This window comes from Prinia subflava, chromosome 4 (genome assembly GCF_021018805.1).
Source record: "Prinia subflava isolate CZ2003 ecotype Zambia chromosome 4, Cam_Psub_1.2, whole genome shotgun sequence".
In the NCBI taxonomy this organism is placed as follows: Eukaryota; Metazoa; Chordata; class Aves; order Passeriformes; family Cisticolidae; genus Prinia; species Prinia subflava.
Window position 1 is genome coordinate 23,427,400 of NC_086250.1, and position 13,076 is coordinate 23,440,475.

A 13,076-nucleotide genomic window follows, 5' to 3' on the forward strand; every position below is an offset into this window, starting at 1 on the left:
CCATGCGATGACCCCTCCCACCGCCCCCCTCCTCCGCCCCGCCGTGCCGCGCAGGCGCGCGGAGGCGGACGGGTAGCTTCACGCACCCAAAATGGCGGCCGCAATGGATGTGGATACCCCCAGCGGAACCAACAGCGGCGCCGGCAAGAAGCGCTTCGAAGTGAAGAAAGTGAGGCCTCGCCGGCGTGCTCTTTCGGCTGCTCCCGGAGGGACAAGGGGGCTGGGGCCGGCCTGATGCCGGCGAGCGGGACGGTGAAGGAGGCAACTTCCCGCTCCCTCACGGAGCCGGGCGCCCGGTTCCTCACGGGAGCAGTGGGAAGGGCGAGGCGAGGCCTGTGGGGAATCCTGGCGTGCGTCCTAGCCAATGGCTGGGGCGGGTTGCCGAACGTGCAGCCGGAGATGGCAAATCAGCAGGTGCGGCTGGCGGGGGCGGGAGCAGGAGCGGTGGCGCCGACGGGGCTGTGCCGGCCGGGGGCTACCCTGGTCGGGGCTCCGCCACTCGCTTCCCTCGGACGCTGCCGCCCCGATGGGCCTCGGCTACTCCATACCCAAAGCCTCCGGGCAGCTCGGGCCGGCGAGCAGCGCGGGAGTTCGTTCGCCTCCCCATCACCCCCGGCCCCTGTGGCCCAGCCTCCTGGGCAGCCCCATGTGCTGCGTAAAATGTTTTCTGCAAATGTGTGTGGCTTTTTTTCTCCTTATTTAAATCGAGCTATAACAACGTGTTAGTGAGCAAATGTTCTCATGCCACCATGGCTTTACCTCTTCGCTCAGAGCAGCCATAATATCGCTCTCCTATCCAGTGCCACCAGTTTGTTAGCTGGGTCACGGTGATGTGAGGCTGTTCACGAGGGTGTAAAGAAGCAGGGACAAGTGTGGGCTTGTACTGAAGTATAATATGAGGAAAAATAACCCTAGACTGAGTATCAGTAAACATTTCCAGTGATTCCTGCTGGTAGATGAGTTTGTTTGAAATGCAGCTGCCATCAGTGATGATGGGAACCCTTGGATCTGTGCAGAAGGCTGCGTTTGGGTGGCATAATTGCTTGTCCTTTGGAAATAGAGACAGATATAATGACAGTGGTAGGAAGTGGCATCATTTATGTGTCAGTGGCATTCCTCCTCCCCAGCAAGGTGCCAAGACTTGTTGCATGTGTGGCTCAGTACAGATGTGTGGTCCATGGTGGGACAAGAGATTCAGTACTGGAGTGTATGGGAGAGATAAGGGTGCTGAGAACTTTTATCTCAGCTGCCTTAAAGTATGGATGAAGTCCATGAGAGATGAGTACCTCAGGAATAAAAAGGTACTATGTTTTTCTGCATAGTTTGCCCTAAAGTCCTCAAACCCTTCCCTGAAGTAGCATGGGACAGTGGTATTACTTTTTTATATGTATAGAGTAAGTCTTTGAAAGGTTGATTTGGTAGTACTTCAAAATTTTTATATCCAGCCTTGCTGATAGGTTGTTGCTTTTATAGGGAAGATTATTCAGGATTCAGTGGAGAGTAGCATTAGACATTTAGTTCTTGACCCCAAATGCTCTTAAGGGTGATTACTGGAAAATTGAGGATTTGGCATGAGCTGCATCCTTGCCATTGGATCTTGAGTAGAAAACCAGATGTTTGCGTTTGTTTCACAAGAAAAAAGAAAGGGGCGGGGGGAACTGTTACCTTGTTTTTGAAGTGGGAAGGAAACATTCTGTCTGGGAGGTTTGTGAGAGGAATATACCACTACTTCCTAGTAACCTGAACTCGTGATGAAGAATTACTCTGGACTTCTAAGATTTGGATTTTCTTAAATATCCTAGCTTGTCTATTTCAAAAATGAATGCGATCTTGAAGAATAGGGATAATTTCTATCCACTGTAAAATGAATCAAAACAATGTTTTTCTTTTTCCCCCCCTCTCTCCAGTGGAATGCCGTAGCTCTGTGGGCATGGGACATTGTGGTTGATAACTGTGCCATTTGCAGAAACCACATTATGGATCTATGTAAGTAAATGAGGGGAACACAGTCTGGACTTCTGTGTGATAAACAGCTGAAAATACCCCAGCTGAGGATATAATTCAGCAAAGCTTTCAGTTAGTAACTAACTCTTCTACTAATCTGTACTTTATGTAATACTGAAGTCTCATAATCAATTTTGGTGACCTTTGTCACCATACTTCTTCTCCCTCACCCTTTTCTTGTAAAGGGTAGGATCACTTGATGCCAGATCAACTGACATGATGCTGCTGAGTGTATTTTGAATGCAACAAAGAAGAAAAGGAGCAATAATAAAGAGGAACTGAAATTATTCAGGGCTGACAGGTATTGCTTACAAAGAGAGATATTGTATTTCAGAGCTGGGGAGGTTGCTATGAGTGTCAACTTCTTGATGATACTCATTAAGATGAAGTCATGTAACACTCTGTGTCTGGCAAGGAAAGGCACGGACCAGCAAATTAATTTGACTCCTCATTCTATAAAACCTACCTTGCCTAACCAACTTAGTACTTACTCACTGACAAAAGAGAGTAATCAAATGCCAAAATAAAAGACATTCATTGCCAATATTGGTTTGATTTTTTTTTTTGCTGTATAATCCTGATGGTTCATTTCTATCATGAAATAGGTCTGTATGCTTGAAGTCACTGTTTTCAGTCACTTAGAGTGTTGGTAATCAGTACAAACCCATTTTTTTTCTCCTCAAAAATGACAAAGTACTGTTGGCACCATAAATGGTTGTCTTGTTTCAGTTATGAGGGACAAAAGATCTTTTAACATACCCCAGATAGAAATCTGCCTGTATTCCTAAAATGTGAGGCTGGTGGAACCCCCCAAAACAAGCCCAGTGCCTGAGCATGGCCTGTCCTGATCCCATTGGAATAGTTTTGTTGCACTTGTTTTATGTGGTCACCTTTGGAACCATTACTATTAGCAGCCTCCTGTCAGTAAGATTGTGTGGAAATAAAACACTTCAGAAAAATGAGACTTCACGTTTATAGAAACAGCTACTGAGGGATGCACCTGATTTTTTACTTCATATTTAAACAATAATTACAAAATTACTTTCAGAATCTTCGTTTGGGTGGTTGTTTTTTTTGGTGGTGGTGTTTTTTTGTTTGTTTTTTTGTGTGGGTTTGTTTTTGTTTTTGGTTTTTTGGGGTTTTTTTGTTTGTTTGTTTGTTTTTGTGGGTGGTTTTTTTTTTTTTGTGTTTTTTTGTTTGGTTGGTTGGTTTTTTGGGGTTTTTTTGTTTGTTTGTGGTTTTTTTGTTGTTGGGGTTTTTTGTTTGTTTTGGTTTTGGTGTGGTTTTTTGTTGTTTTTGGTTTTGTTGTTGTTGTGTTTTGTTTTGTGGGGGGGCTTTTTTTTTTTTTAAATAAAGAGAAAACACACCATAACACACTGGTCTGAAAATGAGTTAAGCCAGGTTTACTTCTCTTCTTGGAGACAGATATATTTGTATTTTGAGCCAGCTACTGCCTATCTTCTTCATTTTTGATTATTAGACAGGGAATGATAATACTAAAAAGAACAGAGATTATGAAATAAGTTGAGGTCCTTAAATGTAAAGATTTCCTTTTAAAGTATCTCTTACCTATACCATCTTGGAAAGAAGTTTCAAAAGAAGGTGGACACTGGACTACTACTTAGTCTCTCAGGTTTATAATATATTAGAAAGGAACACATTTTGTTGACAGGCAAATGGAATTTCAAAGATTTATTAGAACATAAGTTAGATTTATAGAATTCACAAATGTATAGAATAAATATATAAAGTCTTGTGACTCAAGATAATTACTCATGATAAGAGGGATGTATTTTAAGATAGGAGATGCTGATGTCTTTCATTCTATCATTCTGCCTCAAAATTAATTGTACCTTCCATGACAGACAAAATACAGTCTCATATATTTGCATTTTTTTATAAATAGCAAATAGGACATACGGAATGAAGAAGAGGTGTGAAGGAGCTGGAAGGAGAATAGACAAATGCTATTTTTCAGTAGTAAATTTTGTTTATCAGTTCTTAAAATGTTTTTTAAAGTCCTACCAGTATGTGGGTGGAGGTTGAGAATATATAGGTAGATTAGGAAAAACAGAAACGGAAAAAGGCATTGGTAATTTTTTTTCTTTTTTGAGTTGCTCAAGCATAATATTATATTATATGAGCAGTGTTATGAGTAGCCTGGACTGCAAATGATGGACTAAAATTGACAGCATACAGAGTAGAAGGGATGTCTAAATTGGTATTCGGAGATCAATGTTGGCTCTGATTTGCTTACTTCCTTGTTACAGGTAATTAATGTTGTTAAAAAACCCTTTAATTACATTTTCAAACATAAGATGTGAAGAGTGATTGCAAATTGAGAAAAAATTAATAGAATGTGCAGGGAAGAACAACACAAGATTCTATTTGAGAAAATGCGGGATACAAATGTCTCACACTCCTAGCAATGAAGAGAAACCTAGAAAGGGAAAACACTAGAAGAGTGGTAAGTGATGCCAGTCATGGTAATGAAAGGCTATTAATGTTGTAAAGACAGGCATCAATGTTAAGGTGTCATGCAGTTCTCCCCCTGTGCCTTATGACTTAGTAATAATGTGATTCAGAGGATCCCCCCTGCCCTCAGCTTTGTTTGTATTCAGTGCACAGAGGGAATGAGTAGATTTTCTGCATTTTGGTTTAATTCTTCTCTGGAAAGACCCAGGTTCTGTCTAGATTTTATTTAAGTCTTTCTTCAAAGGCTTGCTCTCTGTTGTTGTCACTGCGACATGGTAAGTTGGGGAGTGTTAATAGTGTGTTTAGTGTATTGGATTATCTTCTGGTATGAAATATGTAATGCCTTATTGTAGTAAAATGACCAGTATAGCTTTGAACTGTGTAAAATGTGCTATCAAAATACTGTTCCGTTGCTTTGACGGTAACATGCCAAGTACCATGAATCTAACTTCACAAAGATAGGTATGTAGTGTAGAATGCAGAAGAGAATCTCAGGATGTTTATTAGATGGAATGGGTTTGGATTTATATCTTGTTGTGTAAATATACAGGTGATTTCTGCAATAGAAAATGCATAGGAAGTGGGCTGGTTCTTACAATGTCAAGATTCAGTAGCTGCCATTATATAAGATGCATTTCCTCAACTTCTTGACTTGAAATGCTTCCATTGCATCTTTCACAATTATTTGCATGTATTTCAGGTTTTAGCTGTGTCTTTCTGTCCTCACCTGTAGATACTCTGTCAAAATCAAGGCAACAGAAGAGTCATTCAGTATTGCTCCCGTACCTGTTACTATCAGTCTCTTACGGCTTCTTTTGGGTCAGCAGATGGTAAATAGCTTCTCATTCTTGCAAGAGCCAGGATCATCAGCTTTCATTCTAGGATGGAGATTGTCCATGTGTTTTATTTCTTATTTGTTTTTTATTTGTTGATATATTGTCCTTTTCTGAAATGAAGCAAGCAGGAGACCAAAAAGTGCTCCAGCTTTTGGGAGGCCCTTTTTTGGCAGCCAAAGGTAGCAGTGCTAGCAGTAGTCTCCAGTGTGTTTGATGAGAGAGCTAAACCTGGGTGTCTTGTTGGAAGGGCTTTCCACCACCACCAGAGAACTTCTCCTCAACCGCTTCCACAAAAGTTCATCTGTCCTCTTAAACTTTTGGAACTGTCATACTTTAGACTGTCAGTGAAAGTTTAGGTTGTCAGTGAAAGTTTGAGTAATACTGAAATGAATGTCAGTGCTGCCTCTTATCTAAACCATTTTTCTTCCCTCTGACTCCTAGGCAAGATGCAGAGTCCTTTTAAGTCCTGAAAAATAAAAAAAAAGTTCATGCAGCTCTAATGTTAGGGCCTCTTGAGGGGAAAAAAAAAAAAGACAAAATTACATAAAAAATGGGCTGATGGACTTCATGTCTAATATGCCCAATATTTTGTTTGCAGCAAGGAAAGAGAAGAAACAAAATAAGTATATTGTGTGCTGGAGTATTTTCCTTGCCTTCAGCAAAGGCTTTCTGAGTTAAATTTTGCTTACTCTTTGACTTTTCTCTCTTCAGATGAATTTCCTCATCTTTTCCTACTACTCATCTTCTCACCATTATCTGTTACTGTGCAGACTCTGGCCAGATATTTAAAAGTTAATATATTATGCACCATGATGGTGAGTCTACACTGCAGTAACAGTAAAATTGTTGCGATGATCTCAAGTGTAGGATTTTATACAAGTATCCAAAGTAATTGCAGTTCTTCAAGGCACTTGAGCATCTTCCATATTCTTAATCAGATTTCGTTTTATTGCTGTATGTATTGAGAGATTGAGGAATTAAGACATCAGATCTTTCAGAAGTACTGGATTTTGTTTTCTTCTATAGACAGGCAAGAGATTGAGCTTTGGACTTCCTGCTGTGGTATATCATATCTTTGATGTAAACCATATGGAAATACAGGTTCACTCAAATCTTGCAGAACAGCTGTTGCTACTGAGTTTCTTTAGAGGTGAGTCTTGTTTTGAGTAGTTCCTAATGACCAAGGTTAATTGACATCTCTTGCATCTCAGAAAAAATGGGCCTTTCTTTTATTTTGTGCACTTCTGCACCTAAAAGGTGTGAAAAAGGAAGAAAGGGATGAATAGGACAGAACAAATAGAGATCACATTTTTCAGACAAACCTGTGGGATTTGGAAGTTTTTGAATCTTTAACTGGTGAATCAAATTCCTTTTCCTCTAAGCATGTTCAAGCACACAAAGAATGAACAGAGAATTGGAGCTCATTCAGACATCTTCTTTGCCAGGAAAACAAAAATCTGCAAAACAAGAATGCAGCAAGCCTATGTATTGAGTTCTAAGCTGATCATCTATCAGCAGATCTTTTTGAATTATTTGGGCTTGACTCTTAAAGAAGGCATCCTTCAGCAAGAAGTAAAATGTTAGTGTTAAGTGTTTGTGCTAGTGGAGGAGTTGAAAATTTTTCTTCCTTTTTTCTTCTGAGGTTTCTTCTTGAGCTGGAGCAGAAGTGAATTCCTCTGGCGTTAGAATGGAGAACTGACTTGTAGGATTTATTTTGTCAGTGTTGTTCTTCTTTCCTCACTCTTTTTCATCTCGTTCATCCATGCCATCTGACACAAAAGCCCAAAACATAACCCAAACTCATAAATAGTTAGGGTTGGGGATCCACCTGGGTACTCAGCTCCAAGGTGTAAAAAGTCCAAATCATACTTTGTTTCCTATTGTGGATTTTTGAGATGTACTTACCTGTCACAAGGCTGTAAAATAAAGATAAGCAAACTCCAGCATTATATGAGTAAATTAATTTCCAAATAAAGTACATAACATGTGACAGGAACATATAAGAAATTATACTGAGAGAAACTTGGGTAAGGAGTTTAAGTAAACATACTGCAACTCATCGCCAAAGACATCTCTATGAACACAAGAGGAAAAAATGAAAATATTTATCCTTGAAATTTGGGAAGCAGACATGCATCCATCAGATGAGCTATGTACTGTTGCCCTCCAGAACTTTGGAATACTAAAAAAGTAGAGGAAGGAGGAAGTCACGATTAAGTATGTTTTGATATGATACTTTTGGAAAAACAGTACACATTAAACCATAGCTCTTGATGCTTTCTGGTGTCTTAAATACCACAAAAGAGTTTCTCCTCCCCTGCCTACATTTGCTATTATGAACCAATTAGTGTTGCATGTACATCTTCAACTCCTGTGTATATTTGTTCAATCTTTATTTTCACAGGCATAGAGTGTCAAGCCAACCAAGCATCGGCTACCTCTGAGGAGTGCACAGTTGCATGGGGCGTCTGCAATGTAAGGAAAACTTTTATTTTGTGGGGTGATATTCTCATCCTTTTTTGAAGATGTGGGACAGAGTTTTGTAGCATGTTTCACATAATCCACCAGAAATAAGAATTTTAAAGTCCTTATGTTTACTAGAATGTAGAAAGGAAAGAGAGAAGAAAATGAAAGCTGGAGAGATGTAATTAGACACAGAAGCAAAGGGTGAAAAATAATTTTTTTTAAAGAATAATAGATCTTTCATTCTGAGCATGATTTTCCTGATCATGGTTTGCCAAGGAGTTATACCTTTTCCTTTCTCCCAGTAATAGGATCGCTTGGATGTCAGCCTGGCTGATTTGTTGATGTGCAGGCTAATTCAATGAGTCAGTCTAGGGTAACCAGGTGATTTTCTTCCAGTTTTGGGGGAAGATCAAATCAACTGGTCCCACTAGCATGTAAACTTCAAACTTGAATACCTCGGTAGCCTGGGCCTGAGTTGGAAAATAAACTATTCCACAGTGGAATAACTTCAGTCCCTTCTTTAATGTGCTGTGGGATAGAGTTACAAGGCAATAATGCTGGAACAGGACTATAAATGTTACAATTCTGTTTGCAGAGGACAAAAGCAAAATTTTTAACCATTTCAGGGTATTCTAGTGTCAAAATTATGTTGTTGTGAGAGTCACCACAAGTGGAACCTTGGTTTTAAGTAGCTGTATGGGGTAAGAGAAGGGATGCCCTTATTAAACACATAAATGAGAAATTTTTTTTCTTTCTCATTTTGCAAATTCCTTTTTATTCAGGCTCTGGTATCTCATGCAAACTGACAGAAAGCTTCCTTCAACATGTATACATTCATATCATCCCTGCTACTCACTCTGAAATCCTCTCTTTTCTTTCTGATTATGCTTCTTATCAGCATCTGCTCTGCCAATTTTAGCAGCTGCTAAGCTCTTCACTCCCTTCTTCATCAGAAGTCAGTCAGTTGCTACCACATGCACTGTGGAACAGGCTCCCTGCTGCCGTTTCACTAATGTTTCCTCTTCTCTGAAAATGTGGCTCAGTTCCTCGGTGTTTATCAGCTAATTGACTGATCAGTTGTCCCCACTTTTGCCTGCAAACTCTTGCTACTCTCTTCTTACTGTGATGCTTTTAGTGGTAGTTTTCACATTGAGATGCATTCATGCATTCTGAAATTATGTGATCTGAACTTTGTCTTCCAGCACGCTTTCCACTTCCACTGCATCTCTCGCTGGCTCAAGACTCGCCAAGTATGTCCACTGGACAACAGGGAATGGGAGTTCCAAAAGTAAGTATCCTGCACAGATTTCAAGATGAAAAGTCCACTTGTCCTGTAAATACAAATGATCAGTGTCAGATTGGTGTGTCTGAGGCTATAGTAGCTGTTCAGACGGCTTCTTTCCTTAGTCACCTGGTTCTAGGTGAGCTTTGAAGGAAGTCTGAACAGCTATGGGGTGTGTGGGAGCTGTTAAAAATAGTGATTTCTACTGACATTCTCTCTAATGAATGGAGAGGAGGACAGAAATGGGATTAGCTAGAAGTGAAGTCTCAGGTGAATACTTTGCTGCTGCATAAGCAATTTGGGTTTAGAGGATGACCTGAATTCAGCTGCTTGGGTTCCAAAGTGTTTCTGCTGAGGTGCCAGACATCTTTTTGGGTCCCTGTTATCTAGATGATTTATTTTATAACTCTGATAGCCTAAGAAATTAATACAGCTGATTCCCTAGTGTTTGGAAATCAAGTGTCCATGTAGTCACTCTTGCAGCTTTGGCCCATTTATTTATAATTGCTGTATTGTTTGTTTCATTTAATGTTTTTTTAAAGTCTTATGTTAAGAATAGTAGTAGGAGATCCAAGAATGGATTTTTGATGAATAATTATATTTTGAGAGGTAATTATCCATTGAGAATAGTTAGGAAGTTTGCCTATCGCTTAGTTCTGCACCACTGATCTAGTAATCTTTTCTTAACCGCGGATTGTTCCTCTCCCTGTCCACTTAAAAAAGAAATCTAGTCAGAGTCCAGACTGAAACAAAGCAAAACAAGTATTATAACTTTTGAGGACTGTGTTTGGGCTCTGATACACAGTCAGTTGTGCAAATCATCATTGACATGACAACTGAAGTACCACAGTTTTGATATGAAGATGTTTTCCTGAACACACAATGAAAACTGAATCCATGTTGCCTGGCTAATCACTTCATATTGCATGGGCAGCATGATGAGAAACAGACATGAATTGTTATCTTCTGATGTGTGCTTAGTGTTGCTTCTGGGGCTGCGACAAGCTTTGGCCTTGTTTCATGCCAGATATATTTGAAGTGGGATTCAGGGCAAAAGATAACTGGTACTGAGATCTCTTGCACATGGTGGTATGGACTGCCTAGGCTCTTCTACTGATGTCTGGGTAGACTTTTAGGGGAGGTGAAATGTGGAGAACTTCCTAAGATTTCCTTAACAGCATTTTACCTTCATCCCATTTACATGTTAATTATGCTGTGGTAGAATGAAAATAAATTCACTGAAACCAGCATCCTATGAATTGTAATTTTTAAAAAAGTATTAACATATTATTTATTTACAGGTATGGACACTAGAGAGATGGTCACACGCTTCTTGTTATGTCATCAAACTCAGTTGTTCTTGTCACTATAGGTCTGTTTCAGTGACTTGGCAAGTCAGTAATGTATATGATTATTCTTTCATGCTGATTTCTTCCTATTGTATACCATTGAATAAAGTCTTGCTGGAGCTCCCTGTCAGTTTTTTGTCTTGTCTTCAGGAGCAGGCAGCCAGAACATGAGGGAGGAGAATTAGCTGCAGACCAGGGACTTAAGCTAAGCTTAACTCTTTAGCTGGGCAGTGCTTCTCTTTTGCTGTGCCAGGCTTTTGACAGTGAGTTTGGTCCTACTCCCACACAGTTGAGAACCACACATTTGGCTCACTGAGGTCGGTATTAAGCTCGATTGTGTAGTGCAGTGAGTGTAGGACTTGGCCTGGATAAGAGTAGTTTATGCAAATACCTTATAAGAGTAGTTTATGCAAATACCTTTTTGTGTGGACATGCTTCATTACAGCAGAGTTAAAATGATGATCTATACAATTAGGGGTTGTCATCATTACAAACTATTCTCTCACTTCTGCTCTTGAGTTTGACTCGACCACTTCCCCTGCAGAGGAAATTTTCACTAATTTCCCAGTTCCAGCCATTTAGTTTTGGGGAACAGAAATGGGATGTCACTTTTTGTCAGTGTTCATAAAGCATGAACAGTACTTCATGTGTTGAGTGAAAGTAAACTCAGGAAATTCATGTGCTAGATTGGCTTCAAAGCTAAAAGTAAGCAGTATATAAGCAAGCCAATTCTTGGTTGGCTTTCTTGGAATTTTTCCCAGTTCAAGTCCAACTGGCCAAAAATCATTCCTTTGAAAACTAGATAATGTTCTTTTTGGTGGTTTTTTTTGCCAAATGGCCTGGTATCCTGCTCACTGCATCAAATTTTGCCCTCCGTCAACAGCCTCAGCAGGCGCTGGGAACTGAAATAGCATCCAAGAACTTCTCCTGCTACAAAAGACTGTCTCTTTATATCAGCAGTGGTAGGCATGGTAGATTTCTGTCCTTGACTATTCATGATGCCGTCTATAGATGTCATTTTTTTTTGCTGGTTACTGAGGATGGGTAATTTGATAGCTGATGTTAAACATTAGTGTACTGTAGTGATAGAGGATAAAGATGGCCATTGACAGAACCAAAACTTGCAGGTTTTTCAATAAGAGCTGGAGCTTTCTCTAATCTGCAGCAAGCAAATGACAGGATTATTTTATCAGTTGGTGTCATTGCTCTGAAATTATATGGCTTGCTGTTTTCCATCCTTGAGAAGAAAATAGGAACAAGTAGGACTAGAGGAGTTTATAGCTAGACAGTTTATTTACCATGTTTCTTGCTAGAAAGCTTATCCTGAATTTGCCAGGTAGTTTCAGTGATGGAGGCAGGAACAGAACAAAAGAGGAGGGGGAAGATGATCTCAACAGTGGTCAGAATATTCATCCAGGCAACAGGGTATCCAGATTAAATGCCATTCCCTGAAATCTGAACTCCTATTTAATGTCCTATTGAGATGAGTGAAATGTTAGATGTCCCTGGTTTTGATTGTCCATTTTGTTTGCAGTGTTTGGTTTTTCAGGACCTGGTACCCAGATGCTCACCAATTTATATCCTCTATCCTCGAGAACTTTGTTTTGGGTCCAGCTACATCCTTCTGATTCATCCCCCTTTCATCTGTGCATATTGCCCCGAGCATATTTCTTACAGCTAGGGACAGACACATTTTCCTCTCCTCTGTGGCTTCATGTACATTTGCTTGAGGCTATGCCTGCAGAAATACAAGGGGGACATTTTTTGATGTACCCTCCAAATGGCTGGCTACAAGCACTCTCCCCTAAACACCATTTGAAACTCTGCTCTGCTGCAGTGCCTAAAATTCTGTTAAATTTGATTTCAGATTGCTTTTGTAGTATCTGTCCCAAACCTGGTTTTCCCAAATGGAAAAATACAGTGTGTAAAGCACCAATTGCTTACATGCCCAGGAAAGAAAATCCTTTTTCAGCTGCTGCCTGTTGCAGTGGCGCTGCTGCCACTTCCCCTGCTGGAAAGGTAATAGGCCATGGCTGCTGCAGCACTGTTTTCTGTAGTGCATTAAGGGTTGTGTTTGGAGAGACAAGGAAAAGCTTCAGTGAGTGAGCTCAGAGAGAAGCTGTATGGCACAGGCAGCACCATGTGAAGGTATAAGAGATCTCTTTTATCCAAGGGCACAAAGTGCCCCATTGCCCCAGGAAATGCTCACTTGCTTGGGCAGGTATTGCTCTGTCCTAACTTACTGTTCAGCCTCTCCACCTCTGCTAGGTATGGGAGAAAGCCCATTTATTCCCACTGCCTTTTTTCCTGAAGCAACAATCATTTTTGACTACAGCTTCCCCTTCTTGCAAAATACTTGAGAGCTTCTTGGGGAGGAAGGAGGAATAGGGCACATTTCTAAGTATCTTGTGGGGAAGATAGGTGCACAGGGGAGAAAAGACCATGTCAGTGCCATTTGCCCATCTTGTAAATGGAGAATGCATTTGAGCTGGATTTGAAAATAAAATCAGGAGAGAATGACAGTTAAAACTGTAGAGAACGGTGTATCCTGCAGCTGCCTGGCTTAGAGGAAAACAAATCACTGGTAGACCTGCTGTGGAGCAGAATGTAATTTTGATGTTTCTGATTCTTTCTACAAGTCTGTTAGCTGAAGCAGGCTGCATT

The 13,076-nt window shown here is 40.4% G+C and overlaps 1 protein-coding gene across 1 annotated transcript; it reads left to right on the forward strand.

The window, feature by feature from the left end:
• Window positions 1-24: 24 nt before the first annotated feature.
• On the forward strand, window positions 25-10,542 carry RBX1 (ring-box 1). Its single transcript, XM_063395990.1, has 5 exons — window positions 25-169; window positions 1,908-1,986; window positions 7,720-7,790; window positions 8,984-9,069; window positions 10,365-10,542. Exons 1-5 carry the CDS (start codon window positions 92-94, stop codon window positions 10,375-10,377), a joined length of 327 nt encoding a protein of 108 aa, XP_063252060.1. The 5' UTR covers window positions 25-91; the 3' UTR covers window positions 10,378-10,542.
• The last annotated feature ends 2,534 nt before the right edge of the window (window positions 10,543-13,076 follow it).